We start from the raw sequence: 20229 nt of genomic DNA, 5'->3' as shown, positions 1-20229 counted from the left end.
TTTCTTTACCTTTCTTTAAATGTCTAAATTTTTTCATTAAGTATGTATTACTTATATAAGCAGAAACCAGTGGTTTAATCAAGGGTAATACTCTCTCCCAAATGTATTCTAAAATTATATATATTTATTAGTATTTACTTATCACTAGTTTCATTCTCAAGGTTTAAGTATCACTTTATGGTTTTTTTCTTTTTCTTTTTTTTTTTTTTTTTTTTATAATTGCTTAGCTACCACCAAAAGGAACAACTTTAAATGTCAGGACTGATTATAAAATGGTTTCATTTCAATTTTACTAATTTTGTTTTCATCTAGGACCCATTTATCTCAGTAGGAGCCTTGTTGGTGCTAACATTAAAATGCTGGTTACTGAGGAAAACCTGTTTCTCCCATTTAAAATAATTTTAATTAGAATTTCTATAACTTTTTAAAAAAATTTATTTATTAGAGAGGGAGAGAGGTGTGTGCATGCATACATGAATGGGGGGAGGGGCAGAGGAAGAGGGAAAAGCAGACTCCCCACTGAGCAGGCAGCCTGACACGGGGCTCCATCCCAGGACCTGGAGATCATGACCTGAGCCCAAGGTAGATGCCTAACTGACTGAACCACCCAGGTTGCACCTCTGTAACTTTTAATTCTGGAGTGTGAATATAGTATTATGTTTGTTTATTAAGTTTTTGTTTTCTTGTCTGTAGATCCACCCCTCGAATTACCATCTTTCTACATGACTCCATCTCATCGCCAAGTGGTGTTTGAAGGAGACAGCCTTCCATTCCAGTGTATGGCTTCATATATTGATCAGGACATGCAAGTATTGTGGTATCAGGATGGACGGATAGTTGAAACTGATGAATCGCAAGGTATCTTTGTTGAAAAGAACATGATTCACAACTGCTCGTTGATTGCAAGGTAAACTTTTTTAGATGAGGAATTGTCTCTGTGGATTTTATTTATTTCAAAATTGTCACGTTTAGTTAGAACTTAAATTGATATTTTACCTTCTTGCATTTAAAAATGCAAACCTTTGGGTTTCCTTTTCCTGATTATTACTCATCTCCAGAAATTAAGTAGCTACCTTTTCCATCCAATTGTGACCAAAAAACATAAGATTAAAAGAAAACACTGTTAAACTTTTTGTTTAAAGTTTTAGGTGGGAAAAGGTAAACTTTTAATGCCAAACATAATTTCTAACCATTTATTGCTGCTAAACTCTGATTTTCACTTTTAGTAATCACCTAATTTTCACTCTGTTGATTAAGGCTACATCTTACGAGATTTCCTTTCTCTGTTCCACTAGTATAAAAGAATATAACACCTGTCCTATTAATCCCATGCCTGGAATGATCATTAATCATTAATTCAAATGATTATTGATTCATTAATTCAGATTCAAAATCATTAATTCAAATGAACTTTATAAAGTGTAAAAAATAGAGTGAAGATATATGTATTATCATCACTATGTATTTTGTTTTGGTAAAATCTTTAACTGTAGGCATTGAATTTCCTTTTTCTTCTCCCTCCCCAACCTCTCTCTGTTTCTGCATGTCTCTGTCTCTCTTTCTTTTTTTCCTTTCTACCAAATTCTTAAAGGCAGAACTCAATTTGAATATTTAATAATAGATTTGTAGTTTCCACACTCCGCCAGGGCGTCTTAGGGTAATAAGAATCACTTCAGATTCATAGAAGTTCCATTTAAAAAAATCTCTATCTATCTATCTAGAAAATAAAGACCCTCTGAGTTGAGAATCATGTCTGTGAGTTTTGGGGGTAGAATGTTCTATTTTATAATTTCTGTTTCCCTCCTGAGATTTCCTGTCTTGTTTCCTTTGTGTCTTCGAACATATTTATGGTAGATGCTTTTCAATCCTTGCCTGCTGTTTCCAACATCTGGGTCATCTTGGGGTCATCATCCCTGACTACTTTGCTTATGTATATATTTTATATTTTACTATTTAAAAAAAACTACTGTTTATGTGTCTAGTAATGTTGGATTCTATCCTGGACAGTATGAATGATTGACTATAGAGAAGCTGGCAAAGTATAGGCTATGGGCCACATGTGGCCTATGGGCCTATGGGCGAAGAATATTTTTTACATTTGTAAATGGTTACATTTCACATGGTTATATAAGTAGCTATATAATATCTTCGATGTTGCTTCTTGGCCAGAAAAGCCCAAAGTAATTACTATCCTGCCTTTAAAGAAAACCACTTCTTGCAAATTCCTGACTGGATTCTCTTCTATTTGCTTGAAGTCAGTTGGTTTTTGTTCCCTCAAGCAGTTAATTTGGCTAATCTCAAACTCCTAGTTTTGTCTTTTCTGTGATGGCAGCAGCTGAAATCTGCTTGAACCCTGCTCTGTCTGTGGGAACCAGGGGCCAGTTAGAGATATGCGTCAGTTTCATATGCAGAAGTTTGGGCTTCCAGCCATGTTCCTTCTTCCTCTGTGCTCTGATTTTTCAGCGAGTAAGGCTGTGAATTTCTGTTTGAGTTGGACCTGTCCTTGGACAAAAGCCATTGAAAACCATTTCCTGCTCTTACTCCCCAGTGCTGATGCCTTCTTCCCAGGGTCGACTTCTCTCTGGTTTCTGCTTGTTTTGGATCACTGGCCATGTGTTTGGATAGTTGTCATTTTGTAGTTTTTCTAGAGCTTATAAGTAATAGTGAACTGCACGGTGGGTAGTTTAGTAGAAGCAGGTCTGCTATAACCAGAATCAGGGTTCCTTTATTAGGGAATAAGATTGTTAGAAACAGTTTATTAGGTCCCAGTGAGAAGACTCTTGTTACCTTACTTGTATTGTGGTGATAAGTTCATAGGCGTATACATATGTTAAACTCATTAAGATGTGAGCTTTAAGCAATTTATTATATGAATAGGTAATAATTGACACATGCTATAACAATAAAGCTTTAAAAATATACACAACCCTGGAAGCGCCTGGGTGGCTCAGTTGGTTAAGTTGTCCAACTTTTGATTTCAGCTCAGTCATAATCTCAGGGTCATGAGATCAAGTGCCACATCAGACTCCATGCTGGGCATGGAGCCTGCTTAAGATTCTGTCTTCCCTCTCCCTCTGTCCCTTGCCCTCCCCACCTCCCACTCCTGATCATGCTTATGCTCTCTCTAATTTAAAACTCTTAAATTAAATTAAAACTTTTGCAACTGTGAAGTAACTAGGTTAACTTTATAAATTTATTTTTGCAAGTCATACTTTAAATTCTGTATAGCAGTACAGAAAATTAATTCTAAGGTTAGCATCCTTGCCTAATAGATTTTTTGGGAGGGACACTTGACTCCTGTGAAAATCTTCCATATGAAGACTGTAGTCCTTTACCCAGAATTTGCCTCCATATTAATAACAGAGTTGCAGAAAAAGGAAATACAGTTATTGAATTGGTTAACCTGAGATAGCTGTTGATTCTTCATTGGTTTCTTTGTTATCCATCCTTCATTAGTAAGAATCAGAGTTTGTAGTTTTCCTCAAAGATAAAATTGAAGCCGCCTCTTCCTCCTTAAATTTCTAAATATGCTGCCTTGTAGGTTCCTGGAAATTCTATTTGGTCGTTAGTTTTCAGACACTGAAGCTATTGCTAAAGGTCATCTTTAAAAACATGTTGGCAGGGGCACCTGGGTGGCTCAGTGGGTTAAAGCCTCTGCCTTTGGCTCAGGTCATGATCCCAGGGTCCTGGGATCGAGTCCCGCATCGGGCTCTCTGCTCAGCAGGGAGCGTGCTTCCTCCTCTCTCTCTGCCTGTCTCTCTGTCTACGTGTGATCTCTGTCAAATAAATAAATAAAAATCTTTTTAAAAAAAAAAAAAAAACATGTTGGCAAAATATGTGAGGACCTTAGCTCCCTGTGGGTGTGCTGAAGTGCCCTGGGACGTCACAGTGAGTTCACCTAGAGAGCTGCTATGGGGTATTTTAAGCTTTGGAAGAAGCATGGTAATGCTTGATGCTTGTGGGACCACATGGCTACCAGCCCTAGGCAGTGATGATGTCCTTTGATCATGCTGCCTTCCTTTTGCTGGTGCCATCCTTGAGGGTGCCGATTTCTTGGTGATTACTATGGTGCAACGCAAATACTGTGAGAAAGTTATCATGGAACATGAAATAAGGGTCTTGCTGTCTGTTCTATATTTGACGTTAGATTAATTTTGGAGCGCTCAAAAGACAAATACAGCCCATCAGGAAGTTGGGTTATTTAGGAATGAAATATTTATCTCAAATTGATGTGCCTTATTTTTTCAAATGACTATGACGTTATTAGGACATAGGTACACAGTTCTGGGATGTAATTAATAATTAGACCATTGGAGGTATTTCTTTGGGTTTGGGGCTCTGTCGAACAGTTTTCTGGTCAGTTAAGGTGCTATGAACCAAGAACTTTTGGGATCCTCTGGATTAGAGAATGATTGCTTATTTTGGAATTTCATTGTTTAAATTTAATGTGAAATACTTTTTATGTCACTTTATCTCGAATATATTTATTATAGCATATTCGTTTATTCACTGACTTAATTAACAAAGATTATAAACATTTTCTCTGATTCAGAGTAATAGCGCCTCAAGGTCTTTATTAGAACATACAATGTTGTATAGCCATTAATGATTTAGGAGACTGGAAAAATGTGTCTTAACTTCAAGGCATAACTTTGTAAATTAATTAAAATGATACATCCTTTATGTCTAATTATCTCTTTATTTTTCTATTTACATAAGAGGATAGCGTGGTGGGCCATGTGGTGGGGAGAAAGGTTAATTGAAGGTTCTGACATTTGCTCTTTAATTAACAGGCCTTATATTAGAGAATTAGGAGTTCATCTTGAAAATTGAATTTACTGACAGCTCTTTAGAAATATAGCTATTTTACAAATTGAAGTACACCTTTACATGGAAAACTCCTTTTGTTAAAACATTAATTGGTAATTTATTAAAGCTTTTTAGAGACTTAATGAGTTCCTCTGTAAAATATCCTTAAATATTTTCTTAATTATTCACTTAGTAATATTAATCTCCTTCCTTCATGCTTGAATATTTCCCTCCGAATCAGTGAAAAGGTAGACATAACTCGGAAACGTCTCCATTTGCCTGAAGAACATGCTGTGACGTTTCCACCTTTGGGTTTGCTGTTCCCGTTCCTGGCTCCGTCCTGTTCTCCCTTCGCCTGCTTGTCTAGACTTGCTGCTGAAGTACTTAAGTGGAGGGACCATTTTTTAAATTCATTTTTATCTAACAGGTGCTTTACCCACACTGTGCATTCAGACTTAACTTGCTAAATGAATGATAGAAGCCTGGGTTGTCTGCCTTTTTTGTCTAACCATTTTTTCTCTGTCTTTAAAATCTTTTTCCATGCAGTGCCCTAACCATTTCTAATATTCAGGCTGGATCAACTGGAAATTGGGGCTGTCACGTCCAGACCAAACGTGGGAACAATACGAGAACTGTCGATATTGTGGTGTTAGAAAGCTCTGCACAGTACTGTCCTCCCGAGAGGGTGGTAAACAATAAAGGGGAGTTCAGGTCAGTGACATGGAGAGTGCTGGAAAAATGATCTGCCCACATCTGTTTTTATTCTTAAAGGTGCATAATTGGTCTACTATCCTCAAGAAGGAAATTTAAGAATATGTATGTATTCATATATATGTCCTTGTATATCTGAGGACTGCCCTTCAGAACAGTGATGTCAGAGTCATGTATGAAGATTAAGAAGAAAACGTGCCTGGACTGTATCTCAGATATGTTGATTTAACAGTCTCTGCAGACAGAGTGTTTCACGTTTCATGGTTTGTTGTAAAATTTAAGAACCACTACTTTAGGGAAACATTTTGGAAATTTTACTAAAATTGCAGAATTCAAAAGGTTAATGGTGTGTCCTGTTTTTTTTTTTAACGGCTTTTTTATGGATGAACTTTGGAAGGTTTGTATTGCTAAGTTACTTTTAACTATTGGCAGTTAAGTAGACGTGATAATTAGGAGAAAGCCAAGTTCATTTTCCTCTCCTGTTTGGTTCTAAGCAAGAAGGACTTTGGGAAATGAAAGATTTTGGATGGCTGAAACTTTGGGAGCCATTGGTGTTGGGCTCTGTGTTGAGATGAGCAGAATGAGTGGAATAATCCTTTTTTTTTTTTTTAATCAAAAATTTAGAATTTGTGAGAGGGAACGACGTTTGTCTTAAACTCTCCTCACTTTCAAGGTTGACGTTTTAAAAACGTGTTTTCAGTATATTACTATTTAATGTTTTTTACGTTCAGGATTTTAATAAGGACCTTGTAGTTGATTAAATGAAGGGAAATATGAAGGGAAATTTACAGCAGCATAAAGTTTGTTGAATACCCAGTTTGTACTCCTGTGATTGCTACTCCTACTGCCCAGATTTTAAGGGTAAGAAAAGTCTTTGGTATTAAGCTTTTAAATCCAAGGTGAATGATTTCACTCATATGTGGAATTTAAGAAACAAAACAGAAGAGCATGGCGGAAGAGAGGGAAAAGTAAAACGACAAAATCATTGAGGGAGATAAACCCCAAAAGACTTTTAATCATAGGAAATAAACTGAGGGTTGCTGGAGGGGAGGGGGATGGGGGGGATGGCGTAACTGGGTGATGGACATTAAGGAGGGCGCGTGACTTATAACGAGCACTGGGTGTGATATAAGACTGATGAATCACTGCCCCCCACCTCTGGACCTAATAATATACTATATGTTAATGAATTGAATTTAAATGAATTTTAAAGGATAAATAAGTAAATAAAAATGAAAAATAAATCGAAGATGAAGAAGCAGTAGCAACATCTTTAGCTCAGCTAATTCTTAAGTACTTTTTTAAAAAACCATCTTTTGTCCTTTAAAAAAAGAAAATTCTCCCTGACCCGAGTATATGGAAATAAATATTTATTACTGCCAATGGATAAGTCCTTTATGTAGATTAACTGTTAATAGATGATATTTATCTGTATACTTTAAAGCAAAACAGATAACACTTGTGAATTTTGTGATATTCTGCATCTTTTATTAAGTAATCATAATGTTTTCCATTTATGGTGGATTTTCTATTTTTGCTCATAATTTGACTATTTTACATTTTTAAAAATAGAAGAATCTGATTATTTGACTGATTAATGAATTAGCTTTTGACACTCCTTAGTGTATTATGCAGTTAAACTTTCACTGCATTAATAAGATTTAGTTTAGTGTTGCTTAATCTGTTTATGCAGATTTGGGGAATTAATTATATTTTGGTATGACTGCTATTTTGATTTATCAGTCCCTATGTTATAGGTCAACTCTAACTTCCATTAAATATATTCAGTTCAGGGTGGCTCAGTGGGTTAAAGCCTCTGCCTTCGGCTCAGGTCATGATCCCAGGGTCCTGGGATCGAGCCCCGAATCGGGCTCTCTGCTCAGCAGGGAGCCTGCTTCCTCCTCTCTCTCTCTCTGCCTGCTTCTCTGCCTACTTGTGATCTCTGTCTATCAAATAAATAAATAAAATCTTAAAAAAATATATATATATACATATATACATATACATATATATACATATATATATATTCACTTCATTCCCAGTTTTGGAGAAAGCTCACATGACAGATTTCTTCCAACTGTTAGTGACAGTCTGGGCCCACAGATTGGTGAAGTCACTTGCTCAGAGGGTACCTTCTCCCAGATAAATTCAGCTGTGTACTGTGTTGGAGGTCTGCTAGACCACCCCATGTGTAGAAGTTTGTTAGGTGGACTCATGGGACCCAGCATGTAGTTGTAGTCATAGGTAAGAGAGATTATAGTGATATAGTAAGATAGGAAGATGGATAGCAAGAGAAAAGACATAGGTGCATTCTGGAGATCCAAGGGCAGGCTTCTTCCCTATTCCTCCTCCAGCCGTGGAAGGGCAGCAACCCTATATGGAGGTGGATACAGGGTTGCTGCCCAGGGAAGCGGGTTGGAGACTCAGTATCCAAAGTTCTTATTGCTGGTGGAGGAGGCACCCTCTGTCTAGCATGTACCATAATTTCAGACTCCCAGCAAGAAAGCAAGTTTCAGCATACACTGTACTGCTTGTCCAAACAGTGTGGGCATGGTGAACACCACTTACCAGTTAACTGTTTGTGGGAAGACTCCCTCAAGTCCCAGGTTTCTATATACCACTGAAGGGCCAGGGCAACAAAGCAGGCCTTGCTAAGGATAGCAGTTCTGTACCTGCTTTGGTGACTTGTCTGCACACCTGGGAACTGTCTTTTTCTTTTTTTACTGGCTATAAGACAATTTTCCTGTGTGTTGATAGCAACATTTAGAACATTTTAAGAAAATATCCTCCGGTATTAAAATAAAGGTGGCTGATAGTTTATATCAGCCTAGTCCATGCTAGCCTTTTAATTTTTTTAAACTCGTTATTCTGAAAGGAATTTGCTGCTTCTTGATTTTTCTCTATGATTATCCATGACCAGTCCCACCCCTCGATTTTCCTCTGCTGTTACTTGTGTCCACGTAGGATTTCTCATCCTGTTCTGTCTCCGCCTGTCTAGGTGGCCCAGGACGTTAGCTGGCATTACTGCGTACCTTCAGTGCACGCGGAATACCCATGGCAGTGGGATTTATCCCGGAAACCCCCAGGATGAGAGGAAGGCTTGGCGCAGATGCGACAGAGGTGGCTTCTGGGCCAGTGATGACTATTCTCGCTGCCAGTATGCAAACGATGTCACTAGGGTGCTTTATATGTTTAATCAGGTAACCACAAAGTCTTCCCCTTTGCTGAGGTTGTTAATGTATGTTAGTTGAAATTCCAGGTGTGTGTGTGTGTGTGTGTTTGTTTTAAATACGAGTAAAGCATGAGGATGGGTGTTTACCTTCAGTTGATCGTGTTTGGGGTCAGGCCTGGTCACCACCCCCTGTATTCAGGGCCCTCTGTGGTGTCTGCTTTCTTTTCCAGTCGCTGCCTTTGTTTGAATATCTTTACCACCTGTATCCACTGGAACAAATCCCAGCCCTCCTTCAAATCCATCTGGGAAGCTGCCTCTTGGGCTTCTTGTATAATCTCTTTGTCACCTGGGATCCCTTGTCATACTCGTGCTCCTCAGATGCCTTTTTCTTGTCTCTGTTCTATGCGTCCGTGGTAAACCTGACCAGATGAGAAACAGCTGGAAGATGGTTTCTGTGTTACATATTTTCTTATGCTCCTTGGTACCTGTTACACCCTTTGTGGAATGGTTGGTGCCAAGTTGTGTTTAAGTCAATAAATAAGCAAATGTAGGACATTACTAGCAGTGCGTGGTGGTATAGATAAATGCTTCCTCCTCCCGCGCACCGGGCTCCAGGGGAGTTATCGATCTCTCCCAGTTGGAATACTCCGGAAAGCCTTTACTAAGCAATTGACATGGAGTGTGTAGAATTTGGATAAGTACAGAGGGAGAGATGGTGCAGTGTGTTGACCAGATGTATTTTTACGTATTATTATATTTCAAAGTTAAAAAAAAAAATTTGTTCAGGTTAGTGACCGTTAATAATTCCAGTTTCCTCAAGTTTGAAAAAGTGTTTTAAGAAGGTCCTGGTGATAAATGATAAAGAGTTTGAATTCATTGCCATGTTTTGAAATGTGAAGATGTCAAAATTCATTGTTCATTTTTGCCTTCTTAATGTAGATGCCTCTCAATCTTACTAATGCTGTGGCCACGGCCCGGCAGTTACTGGCTTATACTGTGGAAGCTGCCAATTTTTCTGACAAGATGGATGTTATATTTGTGGCTGAAATGATAGAAAAATTTGGAAGATTTACCAAAGAGGAAAAGTCCAAAGAGGTATTTTTCTGGTTCACCTTTGTAGCATATAGCATGTCAACAAAGACTCACGTGGTAGAACTCTCTATTTTAAAAATCTTTTTATATTTGCTCTCTTTTAATTAAATGCACTTTTTAATTTCCAACATTATTGTGGAGAAATTTATGCTCCATTGATTATAGTCATCTGTTGTTGGAAGGGATAGAGGTGAACAATCAGTTCTTGGAAATTAAGGTACCGTGACAGAGCAGAGCAACGTCCTGCGTCCACGTTGAGTGTTGGCTGCAGCTCCTTCTCTCGGGCATTCTGGGATTTCTCTTATCCACACAGCCATGTGTTCATCCTTCTCTCTCTCCCTCTCTCACTCACTCTCTCTTTTTTCCAGTTTTATTGAGAAATAGACATTTATCCCTATATTAATTTAAGGTGTATAGCATGATGGTTTGTTTTACAAATATTGTGAAAGGGTCACCACAGTGAGTTAGGCTAACATCCATCTTCCCATAGAGATACAATAAAAAGAAAAGGGAAGACAGGGAAACATTTCTTTGTGTGGTGGGGGCTGTGAGGATTTACCCTAACAACTTTCCTGTATACCACACAGCAGTGGAGCTCTTAGCTGGGTCACCTTCTGTACTTCCTATCTCTAGCACTTACCTCATGACTGGAAGTTTGCACCTTCTTCCCCCTCTTCCCCCTCCCGCACCCTCTGCCCCTGGTAGTAAGTTTGTTCTTGTTCTGTGAGCTTTCTTTTTGCCCACATGTAAGTGAGATCACCGTATTTGTCTTTGTCTGATTTATTTCACTTAGCCTAATGTCTTCAAGGTCCCTCCATGTTAGAACAGATGATAGGATTTCCTCATTTTTTGTGGCTGTGTTCCTGTGTGTGTGTGTGTGTGTGTGTTCCTCTATATTCCTCTGTGTGTGTGCATGTGTATATCACAGTTTCTTTCCTTTATTACTTAGGTTGTTTCCATGTCTTGGCTATTATCAATTAACGCTGTTATGAACATGGGGGTACAGATATGTTGTCAAGTTGGGGTTTTCGCTTCCTTTGGATATATTTCTAGAAGTGGTATTTTGGGATCATGTGGTAGCTCTGGTTTTAACTTTTTTAGGGTTCCCCGTATTGTTTTGCATAGTGGCTCTACAGATTTACGTTTCTACTCAGTACACAAAAGTTCCCCTTTCCTTATATTTTTGCAGGTATTTTCTTGACTTTTTGGTGATGGCCATTCCGCCAAGTGTGAGGTGGTGCCTCATTGTGCTTTTAATTTGTATTTCCCTGATGTCTAGGGATGTCGAAGACCTTTTTGTGTACCTGTTGGCCTTTGATACATGTTCTTCGGAGAAGTATCTATTCATGTCCTTTGCCCGTTTTTTAATTTTTTATTTTTTTGGTTGTTTTTGCTATTGAGTTGTTTTGAGTTCTTTTTATTTTTGCGTATTAACTCCTTACTAGATAAATGGTTAGCACTGTCTTTTCTCCATTGAGTATTATTGGCTCCTTTGCCCAATACTATCTTCTGCTACCTTGAGCTTAGTAGCTTAGTTTGCTCTTCTCTTTCTAGATCCTTAAGGCATACAGTTATGTGGGATCTTTCTTGTTTCTTAATATAGGTGTTTATTGTTGTGAACTTTGCTCTTAGAACTGCTTTTGCTGCATCTCACAAGTTTTGATATATTGTGTTTCCATTTTTGTGTCAAGAACCTTTTTTTTTTTTTTTAAAGGTTTTATTTTTAAGTAATCCCTATGCTAAACATGGGGCTTAAATTTAGAACCCAGAGATCAAGAGTCACATGCTCTACCAAGTGAGCTGGCCAGCCATACATTCCTCAGGAGCCCTTTATAATTTCCTTTAATTTCTTCTTTGCACCATCAGTTATTGGGTAGAGTGTTGTTTAATTTTCATGTGTTTGTGAGTGAATTTTTTTGTTTCCTTCTTGCTGCTGATTTCTAGTTTCGTGACATGTGGGCAGAAAAGATGATGTCTGTCTTCTTAAATTTGTTAAAACTTGTTTTGTGGCCCAACCTATGGTCCATTCTAGGAAATGTTCTGTGTGTGCTTGAGAAGAATGTGTATTCTGCTCTTGTTGGGTAGAATGCTCTGTGTATGTCTCTTAGGGCCATTTCATCTATAGTATTACTCATATCCACTGTTTCCTTTTGATTGTCTAGATGATCTGTCCATTGTTGAGAGCAGGGTTTCAAAGATGGCAACTACTATTGTCTTACTGTTTGTCTCTCCTTGTAGTTCTGTTTTTGCTTTGTTTTTTTTTTTTTTTTTTTTTTTAAAGATTTTATTTGTTTATTTGACAGAGATCACAAGTAGGCAAAGGCAGGCAGAGAGAGAGGGGGAGGGAAGCAGGCTCCCCGCTGAGCAGAGAGCCCGATGCAGGGCTCAATCCCAAGACACTGGGAGCATGACCTGAGCTGAAGGCAGAGGCTTTAACCCACTGAGCCACCCAGGTGCCCCTCTGTTTTTGCTTTGTGTATTTACGTGTTCCAGTGTTGGATTTACAATTGTTAACCTCTTGTTACATTGACCTCCTTATATTGTATAATGATCTCTGTTTGTTTTTTTACTACTTTTAAAGTCCATTTTGTCCAATATAAATACAGCTACCTTCTTTGTTTTGTTTTGGGTTTGGTTATCATTTCCTTGTAAGGTCTTTTTCCATCCTTTTATTATCAGTCTAGGTGTGTCTTTAAGGCTAAAGTAAGACTGTATGCAGCATATTGTTGGATTTTTGCTTCTTGTAGTTTTGTCTTTATCTTTTAAACCAGTCTGTGTCTTTTAATTAGAGAATTTAACTTTCTTACATTCAAAGTGATTATTGATAGTCCTTACTGTTGTTACTATTGATAGAATTTACTGTTGTCGTTTTGTTAGTTGTATTCTGGTTGTTTGTAGATCCATTATTCTATACGATTATTATCCTTTTTTGTTTTTTGATGTCTTTTGGTATGAGCATATTTTGACTTCTTATTTTCTTTTGTGTAATTAGTATAAGATTTTTCTGTGCGGTCGCCACGAGGCTTACATATAACATCTTATAACTTACAACACATATTTTAAACTGACAACCACTTTAGTAGAGTTTGTAAGCTTTACCTTTTCCTCCTGCTCTTCTTCACGTGTTAGTTTTGTGCCGTTATTATTTATACAATGTGAAAAACATGTAGGGGTGCCTGGCTGGTTCAGTCTGTAGAGCATTTGACTTTTGATCTTGGGTCACGAGTTGGAGCCCCATGTGTGGTATAGAGTTCACATAAAAATACTCAAGAAATACCATGTAAATTTTAACAGATTATTGTCATTATGGTTGCTTTAAGTATACTCTTAACTTCGAGAGTTTTAAGCAAATTATACACTGCTGTTGTCATCTTGCAAAATGTAAAAAGCCTATATATTTACCACTACCAGTGAGATTTACATGACTTTTCTGTGTTTTTATGATGTTAGCACTCTTTCACTTCTACTCAGAGAAAACCCTTTAGCATTTCTTGCAAGGCCGATCTGGTGGTAAGAACTCATTCAGCTTTTGTTGGTTTGGGAAGGTCTTAGTCCTTTCTTTGTTTCTGAAGGACAGGTTTTCTGGGTATAGAATTCCTGGCGGACAGTTATTTTCTGTCATATTTTGAACATGTCATCCTCTTCTCTCCTTGATGAAAATGTTTCTTTTGAAAAATCCACTGAGAGTCTTCTGGTGTCTCCCTTGTATGTAACTTCCCTCTTTTCTCTCCTGCTCTTAAATTATTTGTCTTTGACTTAATTATAGTGTTTCTCAGTATGCCCTATTCAGGTTCAGCCTTTTTGGGGTCTTTTGGGCCTCACGGATCTGGACGTCCATTTCCCTTCTCAGATTTGGAGAGTTTTCAGCCATTATTGCTTTAAATATTCTTTCTGTCCCTTTCTCTTTTTTCCTTTTGGAATTCCCATAATGTGAATATTTTCCTTTTTTTGTTTTGTTTTTCCATTGTGTCCCATAATTCCTGTAAGCTTTTTTCATTCCATTTCATTCCCTTTTTGCTCCTTTGACTCTGTAATATCTAATATCCTATCTTCTCTAGTTGTTGATTCTTTTTTCTGCATGGTCAAGTCTACTTTTGAAACTTTTGAATTCTTCAGTTATTATATTTTTCAACTCCAGGATTTCTGTTTGTTTTTGAATGGCTGCTGTTTCTTTGTCAGACTTACTGTTTTGTTCATGCATTGTTTCCCTAGTTTTGTTTAGTTGTCTCTGTTTTCTTGTATCTCTCTAAAGTTTTTTTTTTTTTTTTAGACTTTTTTATTTATTTGACAGACAGAGATCACAAATAGGCAGAGAGGTAGGCAGAGAGAGAGGGGGAAGCAGGCTCCCTGCGGAGCAGCGATTCCGATGTGGGGCTCGATCCCAGGACCCTGAGACCATGACCAGAGCCGAAGGCAGAGGCTTAACCCACTTCACTGAGCCACTCAGGTGCCTTGCTCACTAAACTTCTTTACCAGGATTATTCTAAATTCTGTGTCTGACACCTCATGGATCCTCCATTATTTTAGAGTTAGTTACTAGAACTTTATTAGTTTCCTTTGGTGATGTCATATTTACCTGACTTTTCATGATCTTTGATTCCTTATGTTGGTGTCTTTGCATTTGAATAATGGGGCTCCTCTTCTAACCTTCACGGGTTTTTTTCACTAGTCAGCTCTGTTTGGGTTTCTGGATGTGTCTGCTGGTAATATCCTTGGGCAGGTGGGACCTGCTGTTATCATCTCTTGTGGGCAAGGGAACTGTTAGAACTCTGAGGACGGGGATGGGGCTTGTGCCCCTGGCTGAGAACTGCTGGCTTGGTTCTCTGCCCAGGTGAGGCTGTGAGATGGGCTTTGTGTTTGCCTGAATTGTCTTGTAAGGCTTACTGAATACGGTTGGGACTGGAGACCATGTTCAGGAGTAGATGGAGTCGTGGGTTAGCTCCCATGCCCTGGCAGGACAGTCATCCTTCATGTGAGCTTTAGTTACCCAGATCTTGTATTGAATGGCTTCATTTCTTTTATAATGTCTTGGAAAATGAAACCGCTTTTTAGGAACTTTTTTTGAAATTCCAAATGCTTATAATACACAGGTTAGGAAAATTTAGTGACTTTGAAAATGTTCTTAAAATTCTGCTTAACAGCATGATACCCTTTAGGTGAAAATATTGACAACCACCATTTTAAAAGTGAATGAGCAGAAAATAATGTTTTGAGTCAGTTTTTAGATGTAGATTAATATATTCTTAAACTGTAAGTTTCAAGTTACCCGAACTTGATAGGTAACAGTTTATGGGATAGTTACTTATGCAAAAATGGATTTTAGAGATAGACGAAATCTAGATCAAGTAATGAACAGAAGTCCAAAGAACATTAAATGATTTGTTTGAATTTCTGTACGGTGAGGTTAGGGCAGGTCTGAACACAGAGCCCAGGAATCCTGTGTCTGTAATCCAGAGGCTTTCTGCCGTATCGCGCTCACTTTCTGGTATTCTGGAAGAACTCTGCATACAGCTGTGGGGAAACCACTGCAGTGAATAAAGTCCAATATATTTCTTTATGTAGGACATCTCAGATTCGTTAGTCATGTTAAAAGTTAAATACTGTGCCTTGTTTTTCTAAACCATTCAAACCAAGGACTTTTTTTTTTTTGGTAGACTATTAATATCTTGCATTTTGGCGATAAGTTTGGGGACTTGGAGCTACATACAGCCCTAAGATGTTAGGTGCTTTCTTTAATATGATGTAGTTACTAAAGAAAGGAAAATAGTTACATGTCTTTATGTGAGACCCAGGTCAATAGGACCACTGGATAATGGTCATTTCAGTGTTGCTGTCTGAACTTGAGAGCACAGTTTTCTCAAGAATGGTGTTGATCCTTGGTCGTCTGTCTGGACCACAGCCTGCTCCTGGTGGTAAATTTCCCCAGTGGTGGGAGCAGCTGTCTGGATTCTGGCTCTGTGGTAGCAGTGGGCTCCATTATTCATTTTAATCACGGGTTAGCTGCCACGTGGTGAGACATTAGGCGTGGAAGTGGAATGGTTTGACTCACTAGAATAGTTGGAATATCATCTGGAATGTGGACATTGAAAAATAGTTTGCCATCATGTAATGCCAGTTGGGTTCCCAGGCTGCCCTGTTTGTATGTGAAGGAGCTTTGTGCATCTCTTAGCTAATGATGGGCCCTGCCCAGAAAGTGTCCCTCTCACCGTGTTCACTGCTGTGCAGGGGAAAGGCCATGACTTTGCTGCGTGCTCTGGTAGAAGCATCTTGTTGAGGACTGGAGGGTGAGCTGGTTTCATGAGTTAAGTATTACCCTTGGGCCCTTTATTTTTAAACGGGGATGATATTTGCCCTCTTTAACATTCTTATTTGAGAAGCTAAGAAGGAGGTCCTTTAAAAAGAAAAAATCACCAGCATGCTTTAATTATCTAACTAAAAACTTAGTTTGGAGGAAGCTGCTGTCACTTTCACTGATGACACAGGAGGTAAAGTTTGAATTAACTTTGGAAACAAATGATGGCAAATTATTAAGCACAAACAAGAGAAACAGAGGCAAAATATTCAGGATTGCATAACTGAAGTATGAATGTAATACTATTACCTGTGGCACAGTGACAGACATCCTATCAGATTTTGGAAAGTTGAGGTATAGGCCATAGATTTCACCATTTATTAGAATAGTAAAAAGACATCGTGAAGTTTAAGGGCTTCATTTTATGTTAATTACCATGAAATTATTCTAAGGTATCCTAAAATGCATACAGCTTAGTTGGACAAATAATTAAATTGATTTTTTGCATTACGTCCAAAAAGTTACTCTAGTATAAATAATTCATATGCACAATATTGGGAGGCAGTTGCTTTTTAACCCGTGATTGAGTCCAGGCAGCACAGGCCCGTGCTCTGCAGTCTTTGGGTGTGTGCTGAAAGTTCTCTAGCTGCCAGCTCGAAATGCTGTATTTAGTGGGGTCTTTTTTTTTTTTTTTTTTTTTTTTTAAGATTTTATTTATTTGTCAGAGAGAGAGGGAGAGAGCGAGCACCGGCGGACAGAATGGCAGGTAGAGGAAGAGGGAGAAGCAGGCTCCCCGCCAAGCAAGGAGCCCGATGCGGGACTTGATCCCAGGACGCTGGGATCATGACCTGAGCCGAAGGCAGCTGCTTAGCCAACCGAGCCACCCAGGCGTCTTTTAAAAACAGTGGCAGGTTGTCCATCAGGCAATTGAAGTGTCTGTTCCGTATTTGCCATGGTGATTTCTCTGAGGAAAACAATCTATATGCATTTCAAAAGATGAGAAGAGGCTCTGAAGATCAGATTTGGTCTTGCCTCCTAGTGCTCCCCGTTGTAGATCTCGGAACAAGGCCAGAGCCTTAGTGCTAGCTGATCACAAAGTTCATTTGGCACATTTTAATGTATAGAGTTTTCAAAATGTAAAGTTGTTCACGTACTTATCTTAAGACATAATCACTTCTGTATCAACAGTTATGTTTTCTTTTGTTTTGATTTTCAGTAGCACTAAATTTTTTTTTTTTCCCCTCTTGATTTTGTCAGACTTCTCCATGTTGTTAAGCTGGGCAGAGATCCCACGCCTGGCTTTGTTATCCTTTCTAAAATCTTATTTCTAAAACTAGACTGTGTATCCGAATCCCCTGGAAGGTTTGTTAAATGGGTTGGTGGGCCGGCATCCTGAGTTTCTGATTCAGCCTGTCTGCAGGGAGGTCTGAGGATGGGCATTTAGACAGAGGGGATACTGGGTGGCGTGACTTTGCACGAACTTTGAGAACTGCTGCAGTAACTTTGTTTCTGTCCCTGTCTTGCTTCTTTAAAAAAAAAAAAAAAAGTATTCTTCGGGTTTCACTTCCTAAAAACTTTTCAGAAACTTTTAAAAAAGTTTTTATTTATTTATTTGAAAGAGAACAAGAGAGGGGGAAGAAAAGCGGAGGGAGAAGCAGACTCCCTGCTGAGCTGGGAGCCGGACGCAGGACTTGATCCCAGCACCCTGAGATCATGATCTGAGCCGAAGGCAGTCGCTTAACTGAGTGAACCACCCAGGTGCCCCAGAACCTTACTGGGAAATTTCAGAAGGGTAGGAGAAGTTATCATTAATAGCTGCGTCTTACCTTTCCCCAGGCTTGAAATCTCCTTTCCTCCGTCCGCTTACTCCCTCTGGCCCCACTCCCTCCACTCTCTTCTTCTTTTTCATTGTTTTTTTCCTTTCTCTTGTTTCTTGCTTCCTTTCTCTCTTTCTTGTTTTCCTTTTTCAGTACAGGAACATTTAATAGCCAATGCTGGATGTCTTATTTCAGCTGTAATTTTTCTGAAGTATCAGGAACTTTAAAATGGAACTATGATACCATTAATTATGCCACTCAAATGAGCTCTGAGTCCTTAATATCATCAAATATCTAGTCCTTGTTCAATTTTCCTTGATTAGGTTTTTAAAAAATGTGCACCTTGAGTTACATAATTTTGTAGTTGGTTATATGGGATTTTCTAGACAGATGTCACCAGTGAATAACACTTGGTTTATCTGTTCCTATTTAAATTGTATTCTTCTTCTTTTTTTAAAATTTTTCTTTTTCTGTGTATACATTAGTAAGAACCTCTAGAACATTGCTGATTAATGTTGATGATAGGAAGTCTTAATGGGAATAGTTGAATGTGTCCTTGTTAAGTGTGATATTTGTCTGCTTCTGTCAAATTCCTAACGGGCAATACCGAGGTAAGGGGTTCACTTTGAAATTAGGTCTCAACTTGAGGTTTTTCTGACCTCAGAAATAATGTCATGTCTGACTAGTCTGGTGTGAAGATTAGCTGTGTTTACAGATTGTCAGGGAAGAGATTTTTCACCTCCTTCCTGGTGAAACTGTCTTGACCCTGGCACATTTGCTTGCGGGTTCTCCCTGACCCTGGGGGTGTGCCCCTTTTTGTTACCAGCTTAGTGCGCCTGCGTTGGTGGAGCCTTGGGCCCTGCCTGGAAGGCAGATCACAGGTCATGGCCATCAGAGTTCAACCTCAGGGCTCCGAGGATTCCTGTTGCTGTTTTGCTCTTGGCCTCTGGAACAGTCTTCATCTGACGGGTCAGTGGTGCAGTTTTTCCTCTCACTTGTTTTCGCTCAGCACTTTTCCTGTGTAGCAGGAGAATCATCCTGAGTGCCTGGTTCTCCATCCTCCCAGAAAGGGAGATGCACATATGTCTTTAATCAGGAAAAAAAAAAAAATCTGCTTCCCTCAGGAGAACTGCAGGACTCTCGGGAGTTAAGCTCTTCCATTTACGGGGAAGGTCTGGCTGAGGGTGCAGCAGTCCACCCTCCAGCTCTGCCTCTCTTGAGTAATGTTCCTCTTATGTTCTGAGAATTTGTTGACCTGGAGGAGATCTTCTTCCTTTTCTCCCTTTCCTTTCTTTCCTTCCTTCCTTGCCTGCCTGCCTTCGTGCCTTCCTGGTTTATTTATTTATTTGAGACAGAGAGCACAAGTGGGAGGGGTAGAGGGAGAGAGAGAATCTTAAGCAGACTCCCAGCTGAGTGCAGAGCCTGATGTGGGGCTCGATCCCACGACCCTGAGATCATGACCTGAGCCAAAACCAGGAGTTGGTCCCTGAACCGACTAAGCCATCCAGGCGCCCTGAAATAATTCTTTCTGTTGATGATTGCAGTATTGTCTTCCTTACTTTGACTAGAAACACACCCCTTCCCCGGGTCCTAGAAGCTCTGTGCTGATGCCTATTTTTACCTGGGTCTCTTTTTTCTTGTAAGTCTGTATTTCCCACTCTTTGTTTTCTTAATTAAAAAGAATAATCCTTTTTATTTTGCTAAGCTACTTTAAATCCTTTTTGTGAGGAAATGGGCCATAAATGTGACATTTACTCCACACAGCATTCTTCTCAACCTCTTCCCCACACCCCTCACCTGTTTCCCTGGATCCCCGTGGTCCTCATCGTCTTCCTCCTCATTACCTTCTTTGCTCCCAGACCACAATAAAATCAGATCTTTAATCTTTGCCACAGGCCCTGGTGATTATCACAGTGAGACTCTCACTGAATATTGACTGCTTAACTAAGCAAGCAGAGAAGCCTACAGTGGGATCCTGAGGCACTCAGGACACCAAACCTAGTGAAAAGGGACATAAATACACTTTTTAAAAATAATTTTTTAAATTTTTATTTATTTATTTTATTTTTTATTTATTTTAAAATTTTTTAATTAAATAAATACACTTTTAAAACTTGGCCTCACAATGGGGCAAGTCCTTCATTGAAAGTAAGCAGGGCAATAACATACTTCGTGATAGGTATGATCTCAGTGTTTTTTGTGATTTGTATCTAGGAGATCACGAGGATTGCCTGAACTTAATAAATAATACCAGCTGTTGCTGTTGTTGTTTATTATTATTATTATTTATGACTCTTTTTATTTAGCCAAGTTTGGACTGCGTGTCATTCCTGTAC

General features: G+C 38.9%; 1 protein-coding gene across 2 annotated transcripts in view; it reads left to right on the top strand.

Annotated features, from left to right (window-relative positions):
* Positions 1–20229, top strand: part of ADGRA3 (adhesion G protein-coupled receptor A3) — a 124967-nt gene that overhangs the window by 64270 nt on the left and 40468 nt on the right. For both annotated transcript variants that reach the window (XM_032333985.1, XM_032333984.1), the window contains 4 exons: positions 694–907; positions 5356–5520; positions 8519–8720; positions 9632–9787. In XM_032333985.1, the coding sequence (XP_032189876.1) occupies positions 694–907; positions 5356–5520; positions 8519–8720; positions 9632–9787 (737 nt within the window). The remainder of the gene's footprint in view (positions 1–693; positions 908–5355; positions 5521–8518; positions 8721–9631; positions 9788–20229) is intronic.

The sequence above is a fragment of the Mustela erminea genome, chromosome 2 (genome assembly GCF_009829155.1).
Source record: "Mustela erminea isolate mMusErm1 chromosome 2, mMusErm1.Pri, whole genome shotgun sequence".
NCBI classification, from domain to species: domain Eukaryota; kingdom Metazoa; phylum Chordata; class Mammalia; order Carnivora; family Mustelidae; genus Mustela; species Mustela erminea.
This window is presented reverse-complemented; position numbering and strand designations above follow the sequence as displayed.